Raw genomic sequence first — 22,174 nt, 5'->3', positions numbered from 1 at the left:
TTAGTATATTATGCAAATGTTAAGAACGTAAATTTTCTTCGGAATAGTACCTACGAAAAAATAACATTTAATTTGTCTTACCTTTTAATTTATGACATAAGGAGTAATGTCGTTGTATATTAAATTTATTAATGGCTAATAGGATTTTCGAGCATAACATACATCGTATGTTCTCTCCTTCTAAACAGTAAAAAAACTCTTCCTCCCATTTCTCATGAAATAATCGTTTTCTAACGCGTACACATTGCTTTGATAATGCCATTATGCCACCACTGATATTGCTCATGATACTGATATAGAACCTGCCCAGGCCTAAGAGCTGCGTGAGGGAGGAAAGGGGACTGTGAAGATGTCACTCAGAGTGATAAGCTCCATGAAGGTCAGTGAGGACAAATTCTCAAGTGAGGCACGATGCCCAAGTATGGTGTAAGATGTACAGATAAATACACATAAATAAGGCGTACAGAGGAATAAAATTATTTCATTTTCACACAACTATTTTTGCTTATAACTTTCGACTCAGTCATTTCCGGACCAGGGTTCCTTATCTCAAATTGATACATGTGCTATTCCCCATCATCCCTGAAAGTTTGTAACACTAGCCCTGTGCCCTCTCCCATCATCCCTGAAAGTTTGTAACACTAGCCCGGAAACTCCCTGTATAATGTTTATTTTTCGTAACCGGTTGTCCACGACTCTAGTGACTCGGACATCAGGAGAGGCATGATGGCTTTTAGAGTGTCTTTCATCATCATCATCATCATCATCATCATCATCATCCTTCACGAATTAGGCCTCTGTAGACCTGTTTCGGCCCCATCTAGCAGTCTTCTTAAAGTCGAGTATCTTTCCTATGTAACAAATGTATCAATGCATACAGAGAGGACGGGATGGGGGCACGCCACTCCGTCTCTTTGCAGTTACGAGTGACCCTTCAAAGTGACACGTGGCGTCTGACTAGAAATTCGCGACGATTTTGAATTTGATAGTCGGGATACATGTTCAATTCTTTCATCACATCTGATATGCCATACATTCTTCCTTTTTTCAACCACAAATGGTGCACACACAATCTTATGTTTTTTTTATGCTCGACCATGCCGAAATATAGTAATTATACACCTGGCAGCAGTCCTTTAATCATGTCATTAAAGTACACCTACTCATTAAAGTACAGGTCTTCAGCCAATCACAAGTCAGCTTTGTACCGTTATATCGATTATTCTCGGATATGCAATCGACAGACAATTAGCGAAAAGTCACGGAGGCTGGAAATCCAATACTGTCGCAGAAGGTTATGTTCTGTTACTATAATAATTAGCGTTAATTGTAAATAATATTCAAATAAATTCAATTTGTCATCTCGTTTTTCAGTTCTAAATCAATTTCCAGGGTATATCAGACTAATGTTCATTCTTATTCTGTGCCAAGGTCAATGACATTCGGCCTCGGAAAAAATTAATACTTTCGCGTCTGCGCACATCTCACAATTCAGGTCAGTTCGCACATAACCATAAAAAGACCTAATGTTCAATACTTTCAAGTTAGAAATATGGTCGAGCATAAAAATTCGTATGAAACTTGCCTATAATGGTAATTAAGATGCTCGTATGAAAATTATGAAACTCGCTTGCGCTCGTTTCATAAACAATCATGCTTACGTCTTAATTACTACCATTATAGGCTCGTTGCATAATGTACTATAATGTTAGCAGTTTATACTAGAGCCGAGCCATCCTTATCGTCTGAAGACATTATGAAAGCTGTACGACGCGGAAGTGTCGCAAGAATTTTTTACTCTTCAGTATACTTCGCTCACGTCATATCAGCGTCACGTCTCCGCCCGACGTTCTCCGAGCCACGTCCTAGCTAAGTCTTCTCCAACGGGTTGGTCTTCTCTGTATGAATTGTAGTGTTGGCAGGTGTAGGGTAAAATCCCTATAGTAGGGATATTTTAACCCTAATAGGAATTGAGAGATTTTTGTATAAAATTGGCCAAATTGTAGGATTTTTCTCATCCTTCTGTTAATAATAATAATAATAATAATAATAATAATAATAATATAATAATAATAATATCTATTTATTTATTCTGGCGAAGTTAAGGCCATCAGGCCTTCTCTTCCACTTAGCCAGAAACAAAAGAAGCTGTTAATATTTATAAAAATCGTCGTGTATTTTAATTTATATTTTATAAGTTAGAATTTATAAAACAGTTATATTACCGGTTGTTTTATATGGTTGTGCAACTTGGAATCTCACTTTGAGAGAGGAACAGAGGATAAGGGTGTTTGAGAATAAGGGCCTCATCTCACTACATCTCGCCAAAATATTGTAAAAATGGTAAAAACTGTAAAAATTGTAAAATATTGTAAAATTTTTACTTGTTCCACATCTTAAAGCTTCATTGCTCATGTAAGATCTATGGAATATAATAAATGAAATGAAATTTGGATCTAAGATGAAGTTATAGGAAAATTGAGAAAGTTACACAATGCAGAACTGCACGGATTGTATTCTTCACCTGACATAATTAGGAACATTAAATCCAGACGTTTGAGATAGGCAGGGCATTTAGCACGTATGGGCGAATCTAGAAATGCATATAGGGTGTTAGTTAGGAGGGCGGAGGGAAAAAGATCTTTGGGGAGGCTGAGACGTAGATGGGAAGATAATATTAAAATGAATTTGAAGGAGGTGGAGTATGATGGTAGGGACTGGATTAATCTTGCTCAGGATAGTAACCGAAGACGGGCTTATGTGAGAGCGGCAGTGAGCCATAAGTAAGTAAGTAATTAAGTAATTTGGAAACTAGAAGTATCTGAATTCAGTTAACATTTTCTTTTCTTTTGTAGATGTTTTGTTTATAATAATAATAATAATAATAATAATAATAATAATAATAATAATAATAATAATAATCCGTGGCGCTACAGCCCGTGAAGGGCCTAGACCGACCAGCCGGCTGCTGGCCTCACGCCCACATGTCGAAGCAGAGGTGGATTCGTTTCTCTATAAGAGAATATTAGTGACGGCGATAGTAATGATGATAATAATAATAATAATAATAATAATAATAATAATAATAATAATAATGAAAGATGAAACGTGTGAAATAGACAGACATAATAATGAACGAAGCTGTGTTGGAAAGAGTGGGTGAAGAAAGAATGCTGCTGAAACTGATCAGAAAGAGGAAAAGGAATTGGCTGGTCACTGGGTGAGAAGAAACTGGCTTCTGAAGGATGCAATGGAAGAAACGGTGAACGAGAGAAGAGTTCGGGACAGAAGAAATCAAATGATAGATGATAGACATTAAGATATATGGATCATATGAGGAGTCAAAGAGGAAGGCAGAAAATAGAAAAGGCTGGAGAATGCTGGGTTTACAGTGAAAGGCATGCCCTTTGGCATAACAATATGAATGAAATAATAATAATAATAATAGTAATAGTAATAGTAATAATAATAATAATAATAATAATAATAATAATAATAATAATATCATCTCATAGCGGAAAAGAAAATCCTTAAATCTTGTCGCTTTTGGTGAAGTCTTCGGATAATGTAACTATACGATCTTGATTAACTAATCTTTCCACCTCAACCCAGCAACATTTCAGATCTTAAATCATATGTTACCTTTGCTGGTCAGCAGTCCGTCGCCCAGCCAACGTTTAACTAAGTTATATAAATTCGCCTTTTCTATTTCCTTGTTACTGCTAAGCAATATCTGAAAATAAAATAACGTAATGGTTTAAACATTTCAAAAGCTTGTATTTATTCAGTCACAATGAAAATTTCTGTCTACTAAAGTCAACAGTCATGTGTTGATAGGCTTGGAAAAATGTCACGAAATATTATTATTGACGAGTTAAATCAGTTATTTTAACAGTGCAAAGTTGTCGTACATAACACATTTTTAATACCTTTTGATAGTTACTTAGTTGTATTTTATTTTGCAATAATTTGACACTTGCTAAATAATGTGATTTTTTAAAAGTATTTTGAATATTGTTAATTATACTGTACATGGTGGAAGTAATATAACGTGCAGATTTTGACAGCATACTGTATTCCTTGGATAGAGTACAGCAAAAATTCTAATATTATATTACAGTAGTCCAAAATGAACACTTTTATCAGAAAAAGTAGTTTTCCACTAAATGTTAACACTGTTTTACTCGATAAGTACCGTAATTTCCCATAACTATGGTCCAGGCACCCAACTATGGTCCAAAACGCATTATGTACTACTTAGTCCCCCAAGAGTTCGGTGTTTGCCATTTAAGGCGCCACTGTGATGGAATTATGTTCCCCATAGATGCTTCTATCTACCATTACACGTGGCAATGATATGGATGCTTAACAAGGCCAGTGTGCATCGTTCTATTGAATGTGTGAAGACACGAAATCATTCAGTTTGTGATTTTCTGTTTTATTAAGCTCTCCTCTGTAGAATTGGTACGTTATAAATATATGATTTTTTGTACAATTAAACCTGGCTATATAGTGTTTACTTTCACGTAATAATTAGACTGGCAGAGGTTAAGGACTCTGCGTGAAAAATGTTTAACCTCAAGGCTAGAAGTCAGTCCTCAACTATGTACCACAATTTTTCGTGGACCATAGTTGTATTTCATTTTGAAATATTTGTTTTAATGAAATGTGAACAATTAGATTATTTACTTCTGCAAATACGATATCTCAGTATATTCTAATACACCATTTAGCATTATAGTCCAGTAAATAAAGAAACAGGCTGTTCCAGCATTAATGGTACTAGCACGGATAATGGTCCGGTAAAACGAAAACTTCAGGGTAGAATGATCACAACCGTCCCTGTAAGTGACTATGAGAGCGATGAAATTGAATTGGATACAGATTATGATGTTTCCGGTATACTCTCCATATTTACATACAGTGAGTCAGATGTGGAAAAGAAGACGAAATCTGTTAAAATAATGCTAAAGGCACATAGTTATATGGTAGTTACTTATGAGGAAGAATTGTGGCCATGGAAAGTTTTGGAAGTGAAGAACAATGGAGCTGTTGTTTCATGTATAGTAAGAAGCGGCAATTACTGAGGGGAGGCAATATCCGCTATTAGTAATATCTGGGTGACCACAAAATCAGTTGAGCATTTGGAAGGAAAATTGAAACAATTTGTAAGTTTTTACACCTTTTAATTATATCCATTGTTTGGCGTTGAAAATAATAGCGCAAGTGATAATAAAAAAGTGTTTTTTTTTTCTGGGAAGCAATGTTTTCTTCATTTCATAATGGGTTTTCTGATTCTCACCTCATAAAAAAAATTGAGAAACTTTAGGTGGCCCGGTATTTTTGCCGGTGAGTGTAGTTGTTCATTATTGCAGGAAAATGACTTTCAGATTTCACTTGTTTATTGTGTGTTTATGCAATGTGTACTAATAAAAAGAATCCATGTACTTTTCATTTATTTTTAATATTTCTGTGCTAGATTATGTTTCTACCCTTAAATTAGAAACTCAAGTTATTGATTTACGAATAATTACAGATCCAGTTATAGCCCATTCATGTTTTCAAGCATGAATATATGAGTGGACCATAGTTGGGCAACTCAGAATACAACTATGTACCAATGCTTATTATTTTTTCAACACTTGTAATTAAATAATTTCAAACACATACGTCAATTTTTATTTAATATACACTTACAAGAGTCCGGAAGCCAAAATTTCACTTAATCTGGATGAATAGTATTGAATATACAAAGAAAAATGTGACAAATGTGGACCATAGTTAGGGGAAACTACGGTACTATCCCTACGATTCTGATTTTTACTTTTATCATTAGAGAAACTAATAAGGGATTATTTATTCCTTTGCAACTTTTAAAATAAAATGACGATTTTCTTGTAAATTAAATAAAAAGATCACTTAATTAAAAACATGTAATAGTTTTTTTTATTTATTTTAATATATTCTATTGCCCTCTTCAATCTGCAGATTTTTATCACTTCCACTCTGTATTTTACGTAGAAAGAGATTGAAGTACAAAAGTGGTTTTCGCAATTGAAATCTTCTTGCCATAAGTAATATAGTATTATGTCAGAGTGAATCCAAGATCTGTAATATAGAAGTGTATCTTATGCCAGAAAAGCAAGAATATGGTTTGTGCTTCACTTTCAAGAATGTGATGCAAGTTCTTTGTGTAATGAACTATATTTTCACATTTCAGAAAAAATCAAGAAACCTACATAAGGTTAGATAAAGCAACAATGTTAATTACATTCCATGAACTACATTATTAAAGCAAGATGATAAAATTGACTGATAATTTAAGCCTAGATATCAAAGAGATCTGTTAGGATTTTATTTTTCAGACTGTGTTATTTAGGCATATTGTTACATTTAACATCAGATACGAAAGAAATGTTTCACTGATCTATTAGTTCTTGGATGATGTATGAAATGAGGTGAATATTTTAAATACAAGTCATTTTTGTTATTGTGTTAGTTTTTTCTTAGCTTCATCCCTAAATACGTAAACGTTTTGTCATTTTTTTTACCATTTTTAATCAAAAACTACTTTTGAGCATCGCAGTTATAACCATAATTTTATCAAGAATTAAGTCTGTATTTTAAAAACTCTAACATTCCTTTTATTAATGTGAGAACATGTATTACATTACCTCAACATACTTGGGTTCGCTTATACCAGCGATTAGATACGTTCCGGCCCAAAATCTGACTATTGGTCCATATTTTAATACAATCTCCTTCACGGCATCCCAGTACTCTGAAGATAGAAAAGACTTGAGAAGTGCAAACGAAATTAATTCTGATTTCGTAGCTGAAAACCTTAATCTATTTATTATTCTGGATTTTCAAGGTGTTGAACAGAAAGTTGGTCCTTTGGTCGTCTAAATAGGCATGCCTCTTGGATGTTGTTGTTGATGTTTATTGACTTTACTGGCTTTGAGCCAGAGGCCGTTTTAGGGTCTTATACGCGCAGGACGCCCTCTCCAGCCATTGTACATAAATAATAATAAATATATATTTACATACTGTGTATGACACTATTTCTGGCATAAGTGCCAGTAGGTATGTGAGTGCGGTGATTGGCTTTTTATTTATTATATTTATTTTTTATTTTTTACTTTATTTTTTTTGTTTTAATTATTTTGGTGTAGGCCTAATTTGTTAATTTGTGATGCTTAAGGAATGGTGAACGGGACAAGAGTTCGGGGTAAAAGATATCAGTTGATAGACAGCATTAAGGTATTATATGGGGAGATTAAGAGGAAAGCAAGAAAGGGAAATGCTGGGTTTGCAGTTAAAGAACTGCTCTTGGGCAGAACACTGTGCATACATACATACATACATACATACTTTTATTATTTTTTTTATAAGTGTCCCCTTCCGGTGGCAGAAGCGTCTGAATCGTTATGGAGACTTTCATGGTGTGGTGTTATTTTATTCATCTGCCTCTCTGTTGCTGTCGTGTGTCCTCTCAGACAGTATTCAAATTTCCAACAGTGTCTGCGGTTTTGTTTGTGTGTTTTAGTTTGGTGGTGGGGGCTGGTGGTAGTTGTAGAGGAGTTTCTCCAGTGTTGTTCTGTTGTTTGTGTTCGGGGGATTTGCGAAGATGTGTTGTGTATATACGCGATTTACTGCCGAATGTGTGTATTTCCTGTTTATGTTGTTTAGGTGTGTGAAGAGTGGCTTTGTTTTTGTCGTAGTGTAAACTGTGTTGTTTCTGGTGCGTCTGTGCAGGTGGAAGATTTGGCGGAGAATTCTTCTTTCGCGTGCTTAAAATTTCAATTGGGTCGTTGGAGGGGCTTGTGTGAGGAAAATGGAGGGATGTATGCATAGGGATCTAACCAATGCTTTGTATAGGTGGAGGAGTGTTTCGGTTATACAACCGGGTCGATTGATGCCACTTAGGTAGCTTATTGCTCTGGTGGCTGCGTTATATTTCCTCCAGGTTTCTTTAACTACTTCGGTCCAGGAGAGTTTGGAGGTGAAGAGTATTCCTAGATATGTGAGATTCCGCTGGAGTGGAAGTTGAGTGTTGGCTATTGTGATTGGGTTGTTCTGGAGGACCCGAGTCCGGAGTTTTGGGCTGAAGATGCATATCTGTGTTTTGTCTCTGTTGAATGTGATCCGCCACGTATTGGTCCAATTTAGATACTGCCTGAGGGTTGCGTTTAGTAACTTCCTAGCGGAGGGGAGTCGGGGGTGTGTTGCCCAATATGCGACGTCGTCTGCATATTGTGCCAGTCCTACTAGCGGGTTTTGCAGTTATATACAGGGTTAGTTAAAAGTCCCGCACCGCTTAAATAACTTTTTAAGCATGTGGTTCAGTGACATGAAACTTGGTATGTGGGGATAACCATATACTAAGAACTCAATAATGGTATTACCGAGTTTTTTCTACTTCCGGTTTAACCGGAAGTAACTCCAACTCTCTTATTTTAAATGGAACACCAAATATATATTTTTTATTTTTGAATAAAGCTCATTAAGAGCTTTTCAAAAAGTACCCACACTTGATACTTCTATACAAATTCAGTGTCTGTGTTTATTTTTCTGACCTGGAAAATTTGCTGTCAAATGTAATTAATTTAAAAGCTAGGTAGGAGAAAAAATCCTTTCGAGGTTACTCTTTATTAAAGGACAAGGATGACCAAAATATAACAAAAGGCATGCAGTTTTCTTTTTGAAATCAAATAAGTATATCGATATGAAACAATATCAATTTAATATCGGGATTTTTTGACTTGTTGGCATAAACCCATTACTTAACATAACCCCATAAAAAGTAATCCAGCGGCATTAAATCACATGATCTTGGGTGGCAGTTAACATCACCACCACGCGAAATAATGAAGCCTCTGAACTTCTACCTCTAAAGGTCGACAGTTTCGTGAGCAGTATGACACGTGGAGCCATCTTGCTGAAATGAGCTGTTTCTGAGATCCATACCTTCCAATTGAGGCCAAAAATAGTCCCTTATCATAGCCCGGTATCTTACACACACCGTACACTTCACGTAATGCACAGTATGCTTGGCGAACGGATAACTTTTTTAAAAGCAAATTTTAATAATTTCTACGCGTTGTGGAATGGTGTAACGTTCCATGATTATTTGTCAACAACAACTGTAACCATGGAATAAATATGACTGCTATAGCTTCATAAAGTCCACACCTGTGGAGTAACGGTCAGCGCGTTTGGCTGAGAAACCAGGTGGCCCGGGTTCGAATCCCGGTCGGGACAAGTTACATAGTTGAGGTTTTTTCCGGGGCTTTCCCACAACCCAATACGAGCAAATGCTGGGTAACTTTCGGTGCTGGACCCCGGACTCATTTCACTGGCATTATTACCATTTCATTCAGACGCTAAATAACCTAGATGTTGATACAGCGTCGTAAAATAACCCAATAAAAAAAGCTTCATAAACACGGCAGCTGTTACATGTTAAAAGTAGGACACTGTTATTGGAAGACCCTATGGGCCTATTCTGTAGGCCTACATGTTAATAGCAATTACTATTTTTGTAAAAATGGAAATTACTAGAAAAACTCAGGTTAAAGTTTATTATTATTATTATTATTATTATTATTATTATTATTATTATTATTATTATTATTATTTTTATTACATTAGCTGCTACTAGAGCCCCTTGTTACGCATGGCCGATTATTAAAAAGTGTGACTTTTACAACTATTCCTTAACTGCTTGCATTCAGAACATTGTCGATTATTCTGCAAGTAACACACTAGAATCTCATTATAAACTACAATCTTTTCGTAACTATGTCATAAATAATGCAGGTTTTGTAAATAGGAAAATAATATTACTTATGATTACATTTTTCTGATAGCTACTACATGATAAAATATGAAATTAATTAATAAACCTGGACGCTATATCCCATTGAGGACCAAGACCGACCAACCGATTGAGGCCTCAACGTACACATGCCTCAGCAGAGATGAGCGAAAATCCAACGGGGGGTATCGTGTGGTTAGCACGATGAACCCTCTATCCGTTATAAATGGTTCGCGGACCCGGATTTCGCTACCTATCATAACATCGGCCCCATAACACACTGGCCGAAATTTCATGAGAAAATTAGTTTCTTCGCGAGTCTAGCCATGGCGCATTAGAGAGGACTGCAGAATTAATTACTAAACATAGGATTTTTTTTGTATCAACTACACTTAAAATATGCATGAAAATATGCAATTATCGAAGAAATGTTCGCTTAAATATGTCGCTGAAGGAAAATATACACTTAAAAATGTCACTAAAGAGAAATATGCACTTAAATATGTCATTAAAGAGAAATATGCACTTAAATTTACCATTAATAGTAATATACGTTACAAGAGCGGTATGTTGACGTTTTCATGGTCGAGGAAAAGATTGAAAAAGCGAAACGTAGTTGAGCTTTTTTAATTTCCGAGAACATGAAAACAAACATACCGCTCGTGTATCGTACATTATTTTGTGCGAAGATCGTTTATTACATACCTGAAAGACGAATTTCTAATTAGTTGCAATGAAATCTCCATGTTGGTTTCTGTTTAATGACGGCAACTTCGGAACACCAAAATATCTTTCTTGCTGTAAAATGTTTTCTGTGTTTACTATACTCCAGCAGGCCGTGATATACGTCTGTCTTTTTTTCCCCCAGTCTATAAATGCGAACTTAAAACAAACGGTAAGGTTATGTAATGATTTATTTTTCATTTTAATATTTTAACAATATTATTTATATAACATATTGCAGTAATAACATCGGCATCTGGAATCTCGTTGATTTTTTCACGGCTTCCTTAATGTTACTTGTATCAGGAATGCAATAAGCTTCGTGGAGTAGTAGACTTTACTTAATTTTTGCAAATATTTAAAAACAATAATTAACATTGCAATTTAGATGAAATTGCAGTGGTAAGTTTCCAATTTATAATTATTACTATGTTAAACGTCTCTAAAAATAATGTGTTAAAAGCCTAAAGCAGTAAAATGAATGTGGCGCTTAAGCGGTAAGAAGAGGGAAATTGTTATGTGTGTTACGTTGGGAATACTGAATGTGGTATTTCACACTTACCGCGTATTGGTTCTGTGCGGAAAACAAGCAAATACGCACGATCTCGCACAAAACTAATTAAATTTGTTTTTACTTATTATAAATTCAAATTAATAAGCAATATTTTCGAACTGACACTTTGCAACTGGAATTAGTGGCTTCCTTCATGCTTAGGCCTACATCCACACTGGTAGCTCGTTTCGACAGTACATGATCCAGACAGTACATGGCGAAGTATGACGCAATATCCACCCTATGATTTTTTTATCTCCCAAACTAGTTGTTACCGAAAGGCAATGTGTTAAAAAATGAGTATGATATATTCATATCTGTCTTAATAAGTTTCTTATTTAAGCCTGTATTCCTATCGTGGCTAACGAGAAAGACAGGCTATGACACGATATCACATTCTTAGTCATAACATGGCCAACATTGAACTGGTAATAGAAATTACGGGAAAATGGCTGAACGGATTTTAATGAATGACTCCTCATTTTGAAGCTTGGAACTCATAGATCTTCAGAAAAATAGTAGTTTTGTGTGAAATTCAATTTTCCTACATAATTTTCCTATTTTACAAAATCCATTTGTCGTCAGTTTTACGAACTAATGGCTTTTCAGAATAAAACAAAACACGCACACTACAATAAGCAATATTACACAAGGTCATAGGATTGTTGACATACTTAAAGCAAATCAGAACAAATTCTGTGATATCATAATGACAACAATATGTCGATCTTCGTTTCTGTAATTTTTATAACGTCTCTATAATTTGTTTTTAAAAATTTTCAAGACTTACTAAAAATAATTTACAAACCTGATTCTGTGGTGTGTAATTCTCTGAGTATAGCTGTAGATTGGATATTAAAAATTAAGAAACTGGAGGTGGTTTGATGATATTATCACCATTAAAAGTGAAATATTATTATAGTTAATGTCACGATACGAGTATTTGTCACTAATATACATATTAATGATAGAGCCTATTGATGAAATGAAACTCAAACCTTTTGGGGTTAAATAAGTAGACGTAGAGAATATCTTAAATTAGATCTTCATTTCTATAATTTACTGAGTGATGGCTGTATAATATATACAGTTTATGTTACTGAAAAGTACAAAACTTACGTAAGTTAAAATTATTTTTATTAAACATTAAATACTTTTATAGTTATTAATCAAGTGTTGTGGGTCTTCTTCATATATATAATGGCGGGGTGGTGTGGATATTTATATGCTTTATTCTCTCCAGTATTGTCTGGAAAGAGCGAAAAAATTATAATTCCTAAGGAAAGTCCAAAAGGTATTACTTACTGATAAAATAAGAGGCCTACAAGATTTTGTAGTCTCCCAATTATTTCAGCGAGATCTCTTAGCAGGATAAAATGATTCTACCTCTACATTTTACGGTAATTCACGAAACATGCAGCAGCTATACCAAGATGCTATGTCTATTGTTCGAAAGCATGGCAAATCTGACATTTTCTTAACTGTCACCTACAATCCATAATGACCTGAAATAGCTACTACTGCTTACGCCCACATGAAAAATCCATTGTTCGTCCGACATTCTTACTTGCGTTTTCGCTTTTAACCTCAAAATCTGAAGATGGATAGGTTTAAGAGAAAGTATTTGGCATAAAAAATCATTCTCAGGGAGTATGTTTCATTATTTTGGAAGAAAATAACTTTTAAAATGACTGGTAGGCCTGTTATTCATTGAAAATGAATCTGAAAATTTTTATTTGAACTTCTAATGAACTTAGTTTGCAGCATTTGCTACACAAGCCACTAGTACGTATATAAATGCACGTTTAACAAGAGTTTAATATAGCAATTCCTGTGTTTTTTTTATAACTTTCAACATGTATTAAATTTATACTAGTGGCTTGTGCAGCAAATGCTGCTGCAAACTAAGTTCGTTAGACGTTCAAATAAAAATTTTTCAGACTTATTTTCAATGAAGAATACTTGTCTTTTTGATAGTTATTTGCTTCCATAATAATGAAACATACTCCCTCTGAGTGGATTTTTTTAGGCCAAATACTTTTTCTTGAACCTATCCAACTTCAGTTTTTGAGTTTCAACGCGAAAACGTAAGTATCAATATCAGAACGATAGCAATAGCTATTTCAGGCCATTGTGGATTGTAGGCAAAAGTTAAAAAAAATGTCAGGTTTGCTATGCTTTCGAACAATAGCAATTTCGTATAGCTGCTGCATGTAGAAATGTAGAGCGTAAAATCATTTTATCCTACTAAGAGATCTTGCTGAAATGATCTGGAGACTACACAATTTTCTAGACCTCTTATTTTATCAGTAAGTAATACCATTTTATCTCTCCTTAGGAACTGTAATTTTTGCGCTCTCTCGAGCCAATACTGAAGACAATGACACATATCAATATCTTCACTACACCGCCATTAAGTATATGAAAAAGACCCAACCCCACTGGGTTAATAAGTATAAAAATATTTGATTTTTAATAACAATATTATTATCTACTTAAGTTTTGTAGTTGTGTATAGCAGTCACTCAGTAAATTATAGAAATGAAGATCTAAATTAAGATATTCTCAATATTTACTTACATAACCTCAAAACGTTTCACATTCACGTCATCAATATAGCATCAATATTATGTACAATTAATGAAAAATAGACGCATCATGATATTAACTATAATAATATTTAATTTCTAATGGTAATAATGTTATCAAACCACCTCAAGTTTCGTAGACTTGAATATCTAATACACAGCTGTACTCAGAAAATTATACACTGCAGAATCAGTTTTTAATAACAAATTGAATTGAGCTGTAATATGTCGGCAATCCTGCAGGTCATGGCCTTCGTGTAATAGCCTATGGTTTATTGTAGTGTGTGTTTTGTTCTGAAATTCAATCAAGTCGGCCGTGATTCAATTAATTAGTTCTCAAAACTGACAACAGATGGATTTTGTAAAATAGGAAAATTATGTAGGAAAATTGACATTTCAGTGAAAACTACTACTTTTCCGAAAAACTTTGGTGCCAGGCATGAAAATGAGGGGTCACTCATTAAAATCCGTTCAGCCGTTTTCCCGTAATTTCCATTACCAGTTCAAATTATAGATTAGGCGATTGTCAAGATGACCATGACTAGACCATGATAACCACGTGATTCCGAATCTTCTCGTTAGCCACGATTCCTGTAATATGACACAACAATCGAAATATGCACTGTAACTGAAACTGATCAGAAAGAAAAAAATAAATTGGCTGGTGCTGCGTCCCTGGATAAGAAGAAACTGCCTACTGAAAGTTGCACTGGAAGGAATGGTGAACGGGAGAAAAGTTTTGGGACAGAAGAAGATATCAGATGATAGACATTAAGATATACGGAGACTAAGAAAAAGACGAAAAAAAGGAACGATTAAAGGATGTTGGGTTTGCAGTGAAGGCCTGCCCCAGGGCAGAAAAATATTAATGACTGAATGAATGCACTATAAAGCTTCACATACGGATTTAGAAGAACGTGAAACATACTTCTTGCATTATCATCTGTGAAAACAAACAAAACATACATTTTCATATAAATCTTATGCTTATTAATTACTTTAATTTAATTCAGATTATATTTGAATAAATTAAATATAATGCATGGAGTTAGATGCTTTTTGTGAGCAATAAAATATTGAACCTACTTTGTTGGGATATAGCCTACGCCTACAGTTAATGATTTCTGTACGTATGTTGGACTATTATTTAAGAAGATAAGAATGTTTATGACATATTCATAACACAGCTTTTTCTGGTTCTATTGTCGTATGACCTATGTTATTTCAGCAGGGTTGTCCAGGTCAAATTGTGTAAAATACCAATTTGCACTTACCAATATAATGTACATTAAAATAATGTAAGGTTCTTACTCTTGGAATCAAGAGGGAAGTCCAGAAGATTACCCACGATGGGGAACGTTCTGGGCCCAGGAATCTTCTCCGCAAGCTCCATCATTGCCTGAGTCTGGATCCGGAAATGTACGAATAACGCCATTAGGCCCAACAGAAGAAGACTGAGAATAGTAAACAGCATCCTGTGAAAACAATAACTGCTTTAAATCTATTTGCTATTATTGATTTATTTAACATTCACTTGACGTAGGGAGAGCCTTGTATACAACGAATTAACAGATAACAGCTAAATTCATTTGAGACCTAACATAGATACATTGAACGAAATTCTCGTTTATCTTTGAAGGAGAAGAAAAAATAAGAGAGACAGTGAAGAAATACATCAAAGTCCATATCTTGTATGTTTGACCCTTTCCAATGTTACGACGTAACATCTTATATGTGCAATTGTGATGACGTAATTGTATGTATTAAAGCACTATATGCCCCGAGCAGACCAATCCGCCATGTTGAATCCCAAATGAGTGACGTGACATGATGTGACGTGATGTCTGTGTGGCGGAAACAACAATACGAAAAGTAAAAGTTCTGACATGTGGATTCATTTTAGTTTTAAACTATACTTAAAATATGATATAGAAATATGTAATTAATGAAATATTATACATTAGAAATCCACAAATTTAAAATATCCATTACAAATCCACAATTTAAATTGTACCTTATTCACAATTTAAAATACAGTATTATACATTACAGAGAAAACTAAATATATGAGAAACATAAGACCAAGTGGCGTTTGTAATAAAGATATTATAATAAATGGACAGAAATATGAGGAAGTAGATTCTTTTAAATATCTAGGAGTTCTAATTACCCAAGAAAACACTGCAGATGCGGATATGAGGCAAAAAATTGCTGGGGGAAATAGATGCCTGAGAGCCCTTAACAAAACTTTGAGAGCAAGATGCATAAGTAAAAAAGCAAAACTCACATTATATAAAACAGTCGTAAGACCAATTGTGCTTTATGGCAGTGAAACTTGGACTCTGTTGAAGAAAATGGAACAACAACTGATGACATGGGAAAGGAAAATTCTAAGGAAAATCTATGGTCCTAAATATGAGAATGGGCACTGGAGAATTAGATATAATACAGAACTGAAAACTCAACATAAATCTCCAGATATTGTTGCTGAAATCAAAGCCCGTAGGTTGGAATGGTTAGGATATGTAATCAGGATGAATGATCAGAGAATACCAAAAAAGATTCTAAACACAAAACCAGAAGGCAGGCGCAATATTGGCAGACAGAAACTAAGATGGTTGGATGGAGTGGAGGAAGATGTAAGGACTCTAGGCGTGAGAAGATGGAGGCAGAAGGCTCTGGTTGGACAGGAATGGACCAAGATCCTAAGGGAGGCCAAGGCTAGACTACAAGGGCCGTAGTGCCAAAGAAGAAGAAGAAGATTATACATTACATATCCACAATTTAAATGTAATAGAATATCTGAGGTTCTCTATAATAAAATACAAATAAATCGAATAATTAAAGGAAGAAAATCTCATCTAAATAAGAGGACTCGGGGAAGGACGCCAGAATACTTGTAGCATTACCGCGCTGAATGGCGATACCAATGCGCTGACGTAGATATTGACTGCTTCGAGGGTCCCCAGAAAGCTGCACTAAACTTCTGCCTATGGTGGAGATGAGAGCTTTGGCTTCACTACACCATGATCCAAACGTTTCAACCGCAAAAGGGACAAAAATATAATTATCTGCAAGTTGTTTATATTTATGGTGTTTACTGACAGCGGCACTTTCTACTGCAGATCCTGGTGTCTTAGAGGTTGAAGACAAATGAGAAGGGGCCAGTGTATCCACACATGTGGAATCCCAAATTAAGGATTTGCCTACACGCCACGGGACTAGAGTCAGACCATCGGGTCTCTTGCCGTCTGAACCGCTGATCCCGGAAGGTTCTAAGATGGATGGAACCCCTGAGGATGTTAATGCTCTTTTAATGATGTCATTGAGCGATGAATACGAGAGGGACGCCCTTTACTCATGACACAACTTAAGGCATGGTGGCCATAAGAATCTACAATATTGCCACAGATATATTTATGAATGTGACAAATTTTGCAACCGAGGCTTAAAGCCACGGAAACTTTAAAGGATCTGGGATCCATAAGAATACCGATGTTAGGGGAAGGAATTGCATGAAGCCAAGATCCTGAAACATTTTGTTGGAGAGCCAAAAAACGAGCACGATCTGTATCTGAAGAAAAAGCTGACTGAAGGGACTCCTTAACAAGAGAGATTAGTATTTCATCCCAATTCTTTTGAACCGCTGGAAAAGACGGAGGATCAGAGTTATTGGAAACCTCACCCCATCGAACTAAAGCCTCCTGCACAAATGGGATCTGAACCGAATCACTGTAAGAGGGGAAAAATAGATTTGATTTGATCCAACACCCCGTGCGCAGAAGCTAAAAATTCCGACGTACAAATATCACTCAATTTTTTCTAATACCTAACCCACCAAATTTAATAGGTAGAGAAGCTTGAATTCACTAAGCTTGCAATCACTAAGAGAAATATTAAGTAAACTGTATTTTTTAATTTTACCCAATGGTTGGTTGTGCGACTCCAAATTGTACAAATAACAGAAGGCATGGAGTCTACAAATTCTACCTTTTCCTGCTGACAAGGAAAGAAGCGACTCATAAATTCGAGACACAAGGATTGGACGCCAAGAATAAAAAATTATCTTTTTAATGTAAATATGATTCAATATATTATTTAATATTTGCATTCAGTAGTCATCAGGGGATTCTGAGTGCTTTCATAAAAACCTTTATGTAGATGCACTACTTCATGTAGAGAGTTTAGTTCATTGTTGTCATGGTAGTCTAGTAGTTAAAATGCTGGTTTTTAAGTCGGAAGTTCGAAGGTTCGAATCTACAGTTTTATAGCTATGAAGCTAAATTATTTTCTGTATAGTCACTATATCGTGGTAAACAGAGTTATGTTTCGTTTTCCTTTCTAAGTCTCTATATTTTAACAGAAAAAAAATGTGTGTGGCATCAACAAAATAATTTAAAGAAATTTGACGGTTATGTTAGAATAGTAATATGCGTTACAAGAGCGGTATGTTGAAGTTTTCATGTTCGAGGAAAAGTTTGAAAAAGCGAAACGTAGTTGAGCTTTTTTAATTTCCGAGAATTGAAAGAAAACATACCGCTCGTGTATCGTACATTATTTTGTGCGAAGATCGTTTATTACATACCTGAAAGAGGAATTTCTAATTAGTTGCAATGAAATCTCCATCTTGGTTTCTGTTCAATGACGGCAAATTTGCAAAACAAAAATATCTATCTTCAACATTGTTGCTTTAAAATGTTTTCTGTGTTTACTATACACCAGCAGGCGTGATATAGGCCTACGTCTGTCTTTTTTTCCCCCAGTCTATGATGAGTCTGGAATCTTGTAGATTTTTTCACGGCTTCCTTAATGTTACTTGCATCACGAATGCAGCAACTTTAGTGGAGTTGTAGAGTTTACTTAATTTTTGCAAATATTTAAAAACAATAATTAAGAGTGCAATTTAGGTATAATTGCAGTGGTAAGTTTCCAATTTATAATTATTACTATATTGAACGTCTCTAAAAATAATATGTTAAAAGCCTAAAGCAGTAAAATCAATATGTCACTTAAGCGGTAAGAAGAGGGAAATTGTTATGTGTGTTAGGTTGGGAATACTGAACGTGGAATTTTAGACTTTCCGCGGATTGTTTTTGTGCGGAAACGAAGCAAATACGCACGATCTCGCGCAAAATATTTTTTTTTTCTCCTTAATGCGATATTACCTTTAAAAAATCAATGCATATTTATCTTTCTAATGTAGAAGTGATGCCATATAGAAATTCGTAGACAGATTGAACAAAATTTACATGAGGAATAGAATTTTCAAAATTTACATTTATATTTTCTTAAAAATTGAATAACTCAGAAAATAAGGGCATGATGGAAATTAAACTCTGGCAGTTCTCTTACATTGATATGATACATAAGTGTACCAAAAATGGAAGGTCTACCTTAAAAAAATGGAGAACATTTCTTATTCTCTGTTGTCCCTCCTTAAATGCCATCGATCTAGCCCGGGATCGAATCCGCAACCTCGTGCACAGAAAGCCAGTATTATACCGGCTACGCCTCCAGGCTGACTTCTGAATATAAAGACAGTAATTCAGAAGTAGGAGAATGATTACATCATCGTTTTGGGTTGATATATTCAAAACCGAAGGACGTTGGAATCTCGTTTACATTTGTTTTTTTTTTTTTTTCAGTAAAGGCCGAGTGATAAAATCAATTTTGTAAATACCTTGTGAACACCCATATTAACGAAAATAAAGCTTCATTTTCTCCCGACTAGACTAAACGGCATTCCGGAAGGCGGTCTGCTGTTAACATGCGCCGTAGCATTTCTGGTATGTGACGTCACAAACTTGTACAGTAGAACCAATCAGAATCAGTCTATAACAAGTGCTTCCAGAGTTCGTTTGTTCACGTGTGAGTATTTCAGTACATTGAATAAGTAAAACTAACATTTACTGTGTAAGTGTAAGATAAATAAATGTAAGAAGAGACTTTAAAAAGACAAGTATTGCACAGGCAGGCGCGGAAAATAGTATTTAAGGTGTATAATTATTTTAAAAACGTTGACGAGCAGAATGCTGCCGGCCATCTTGATGCTGACTGCAACGTTGCCAACGCGCAAGAAACGACTGTAGGAGCATGTGGTGTGGGATTGAGAAACGTGCAAATAATATTGTTAGTGAAGAAAAGAGGGTTTGTTTGGTGTCATGCTTACAGTAATCAACGGCTAAGGTCATTATTGTCTTTTGATAATTTAAATTCTCTCCTGCGCTATTTGTATTGCACGTGCTCGTGAAGTACGATGTGGCAATGTTGAACGCTGCCTTTCCCTCTCTATCTGTCTCTCTCGACGCAAACACTAGCAGACTACCGTCTTCCGAATTGCCGTCGACTCTAGTAGACAGAGTTCTCTGCTGATAACACAAAAAACCACCACGCATGGGAGTCATTCCATTCTCACTTCATTGCAAACTACTGTACAACCAGGCATAATTCTTTTTATTGATGTGATCACTAAATAAACTTAAGTTTATGTAAAATTATAGAGTGTTAACATTCCACACAAATTTCAAAACGTGAGATTCAGAAAGTGACAACAACACTACTGTTGATCGTTCCAGTAGAAAAGTATAATAATAGTCAAAATGTCACGGGCAGATTTCGTGAAGGGTGTCTCTTCTAATAAATTAAATAAATAAATAAATAAATAAATAAATAAATAAATAAATAAATAAATAAATAAATAAATAAATAAATAAATAAGTTAAAAAATAAATAAATAAGTTAAAAAATAAATAAATAAGTTAAATAAATAAATAAATAAGTTAAATAAATAAATAAATAAGTTAAATAAATAAATAAATAAGTTAAATAAATAAATAAATAAATAAATAAGTTAAAAAAATAAATAAATAAATAAGTTAAAAAAATAAATAAATAAATAAGTTAAAAAAATAAATAAATAAATAAGTTAAAAAAATAAATAAATAAGTTAAAAAATAAATAAATAAATAAGTTAAAAAAATAAATAAATAAATAAGTTAATAAATAAATAAATAAATAAGTTTAAAAACTAAATAAAAAAGTTTAAAAAATAAATAAAAAAGTTTAAAAAATAAATAAATAAGTTAAAAAAATAAATTAATTAATTAAAACATAAATAAATAAATAAATAAATTTAAAAAAATAAATAAATAAAGTAAATAAATGAATGAATGAAAAAGTGAATGAGTAAATGAATGAATAAATAAATGAATGAATAAATAAATAAATAAGTAAATAAGTAAGTAAATAAGTAACTAAGTAAATAAATAAATAAGTAAATAAATAAATAAGTAAATAAATAAGTAAGTAAATAAGTAAATTAATAAATAAGTAAGTAAATAAATAAATAAGTAAGTAAGTAAACGAGAAATCACTTACGAAAGGAGAACTGAAATAATTCTAGAAGACAGTCAGAACCAACTTCTCGAGTGTTCACTGGGTAATGCTAAATGGGAATTTGCATGTGCCCATATATCTGTTACGTCTTTAGGTGAATTTGCATTGACGAAATTTTAAACCCTTTAAATTAGGAGAATATACAATACTCCATGCGAAAAGCATACGACATATGAGAACGTGTTAACGTTCGTGACGCCTTTTTTTTATCCTCCTAATGTTTTACAAGTTACGTTAATGTTAGCAAATATATCTATTTAGAAAGATACAATATTGAACTCGTTTAAATTTGAGTAAATGGTAGGCTTACTTAAAAGGAATCACCAAGTAGGTTAACGTAGATAAGGAATAAAAAAGTAAAACTTGCATATTCCGTAACTATGTTACATTATACTGTATAAAGATTACTACCTGAGAATTCTTGTCGCAGATGAATTCAGATTGTAGCTCTCCTGTGTTGACACTTGACTGAAGCTGATAATGTGCGTTTTCTGCGTTAGACACCTGTTTTCCTTGAAACCAGTAAATAAAATTCTGCATGTGCGTGAATCTCGTTACATGTTCTCCTTGAAGTCAGTTATGTATTTAGTTAGGTGGACATTTTTTTTTTATCAGAGTTAAGTTGTAAACAACGAGTAGAGAAAAGTAATGGAATAAAGTCCTTCTTATGTAAATACCTCAAGCAGCTGGGCAGTTGAGGCATGCTATGCTTAAAATAACTTTTTGTTCTGGCATACAAAGATAAGCACTTACTGTTGACAAGGAGATAACGATGACGATGAAGTCTGGGAGGTAACAACATTGACAGAAAAATTAAAATGAACGTGGAACCATTATGTAGTTTTTGCTGGCTCTTTATGTTACAAAACATACCTATGATAGAAATAATGTGAAGCTATAAAAAAGTAGAAGATTTCTCACTATAATATACTACGTTTGTAGCACACATGATACACAAAAGACACAATTTTAAAATGTTTTGAGCACTTCGATTTCATTTTTTGGGAAATTCTATTCATTTTTATTATGTACGAGTCAATTCATTCGAATAATTCAAACTGATTATATATCGTATTTACTAAAAATTGAACATTG

At 34.1% G+C, this 22,174-nt stretch overlaps 1 protein-coding gene across 2 annotated transcripts in view; it reads right to left on the bottom strand.

Moving 5' to 3' along the window:
• The window catches only part of LOC138694891 (cytochrome P450 4C1-like), a 59,013-nt gene extending 37,364 nt beyond the window's left edge, over positions 1–21,649 (bottom strand). The window contains exons 1-4 of one of the 2 annotated variants that reach the window (XM_069819063.1): positions 21,491–21,649; positions 14,996–15,159; positions 6,675–6,781; positions 3,643–3,733 (exon numbers count right to left, since the gene is read on the bottom strand). In XM_069819063.1, the coding sequence (XP_069675164.1) occupies positions 3,643–3,733; positions 6,675–6,781; positions 14,996–15,158 (361 nt within the window). In that variant the 5' untranslated portion in view covers position 15,159; positions 21,491–21,649. The remainder of the gene's footprint in view (positions 1–3,642; positions 3,734–6,674; positions 6,782–14,995; positions 15,160–21,490) is intronic. The other variant, XM_069819062.1, reaches the window with a different exon arrangement.
• Positions 21,650–22,174: the final 525 nt, after the last annotated feature.

Source organism: Periplaneta americana, chromosome 2 (genome assembly GCF_040183065.1).
Source record: "Periplaneta americana isolate PAMFEO1 chromosome 2, P.americana_PAMFEO1_priV1, whole genome shotgun sequence".
NCBI classification, from domain to species: Eukaryota; Metazoa; Arthropoda; class Insecta; order Blattodea; family Blattidae; genus Periplaneta; species Periplaneta americana.
Note: the sequence above shows the minus strand (reverse complement) of the source record. Positions and strands in the feature narration are given on the sequence as shown.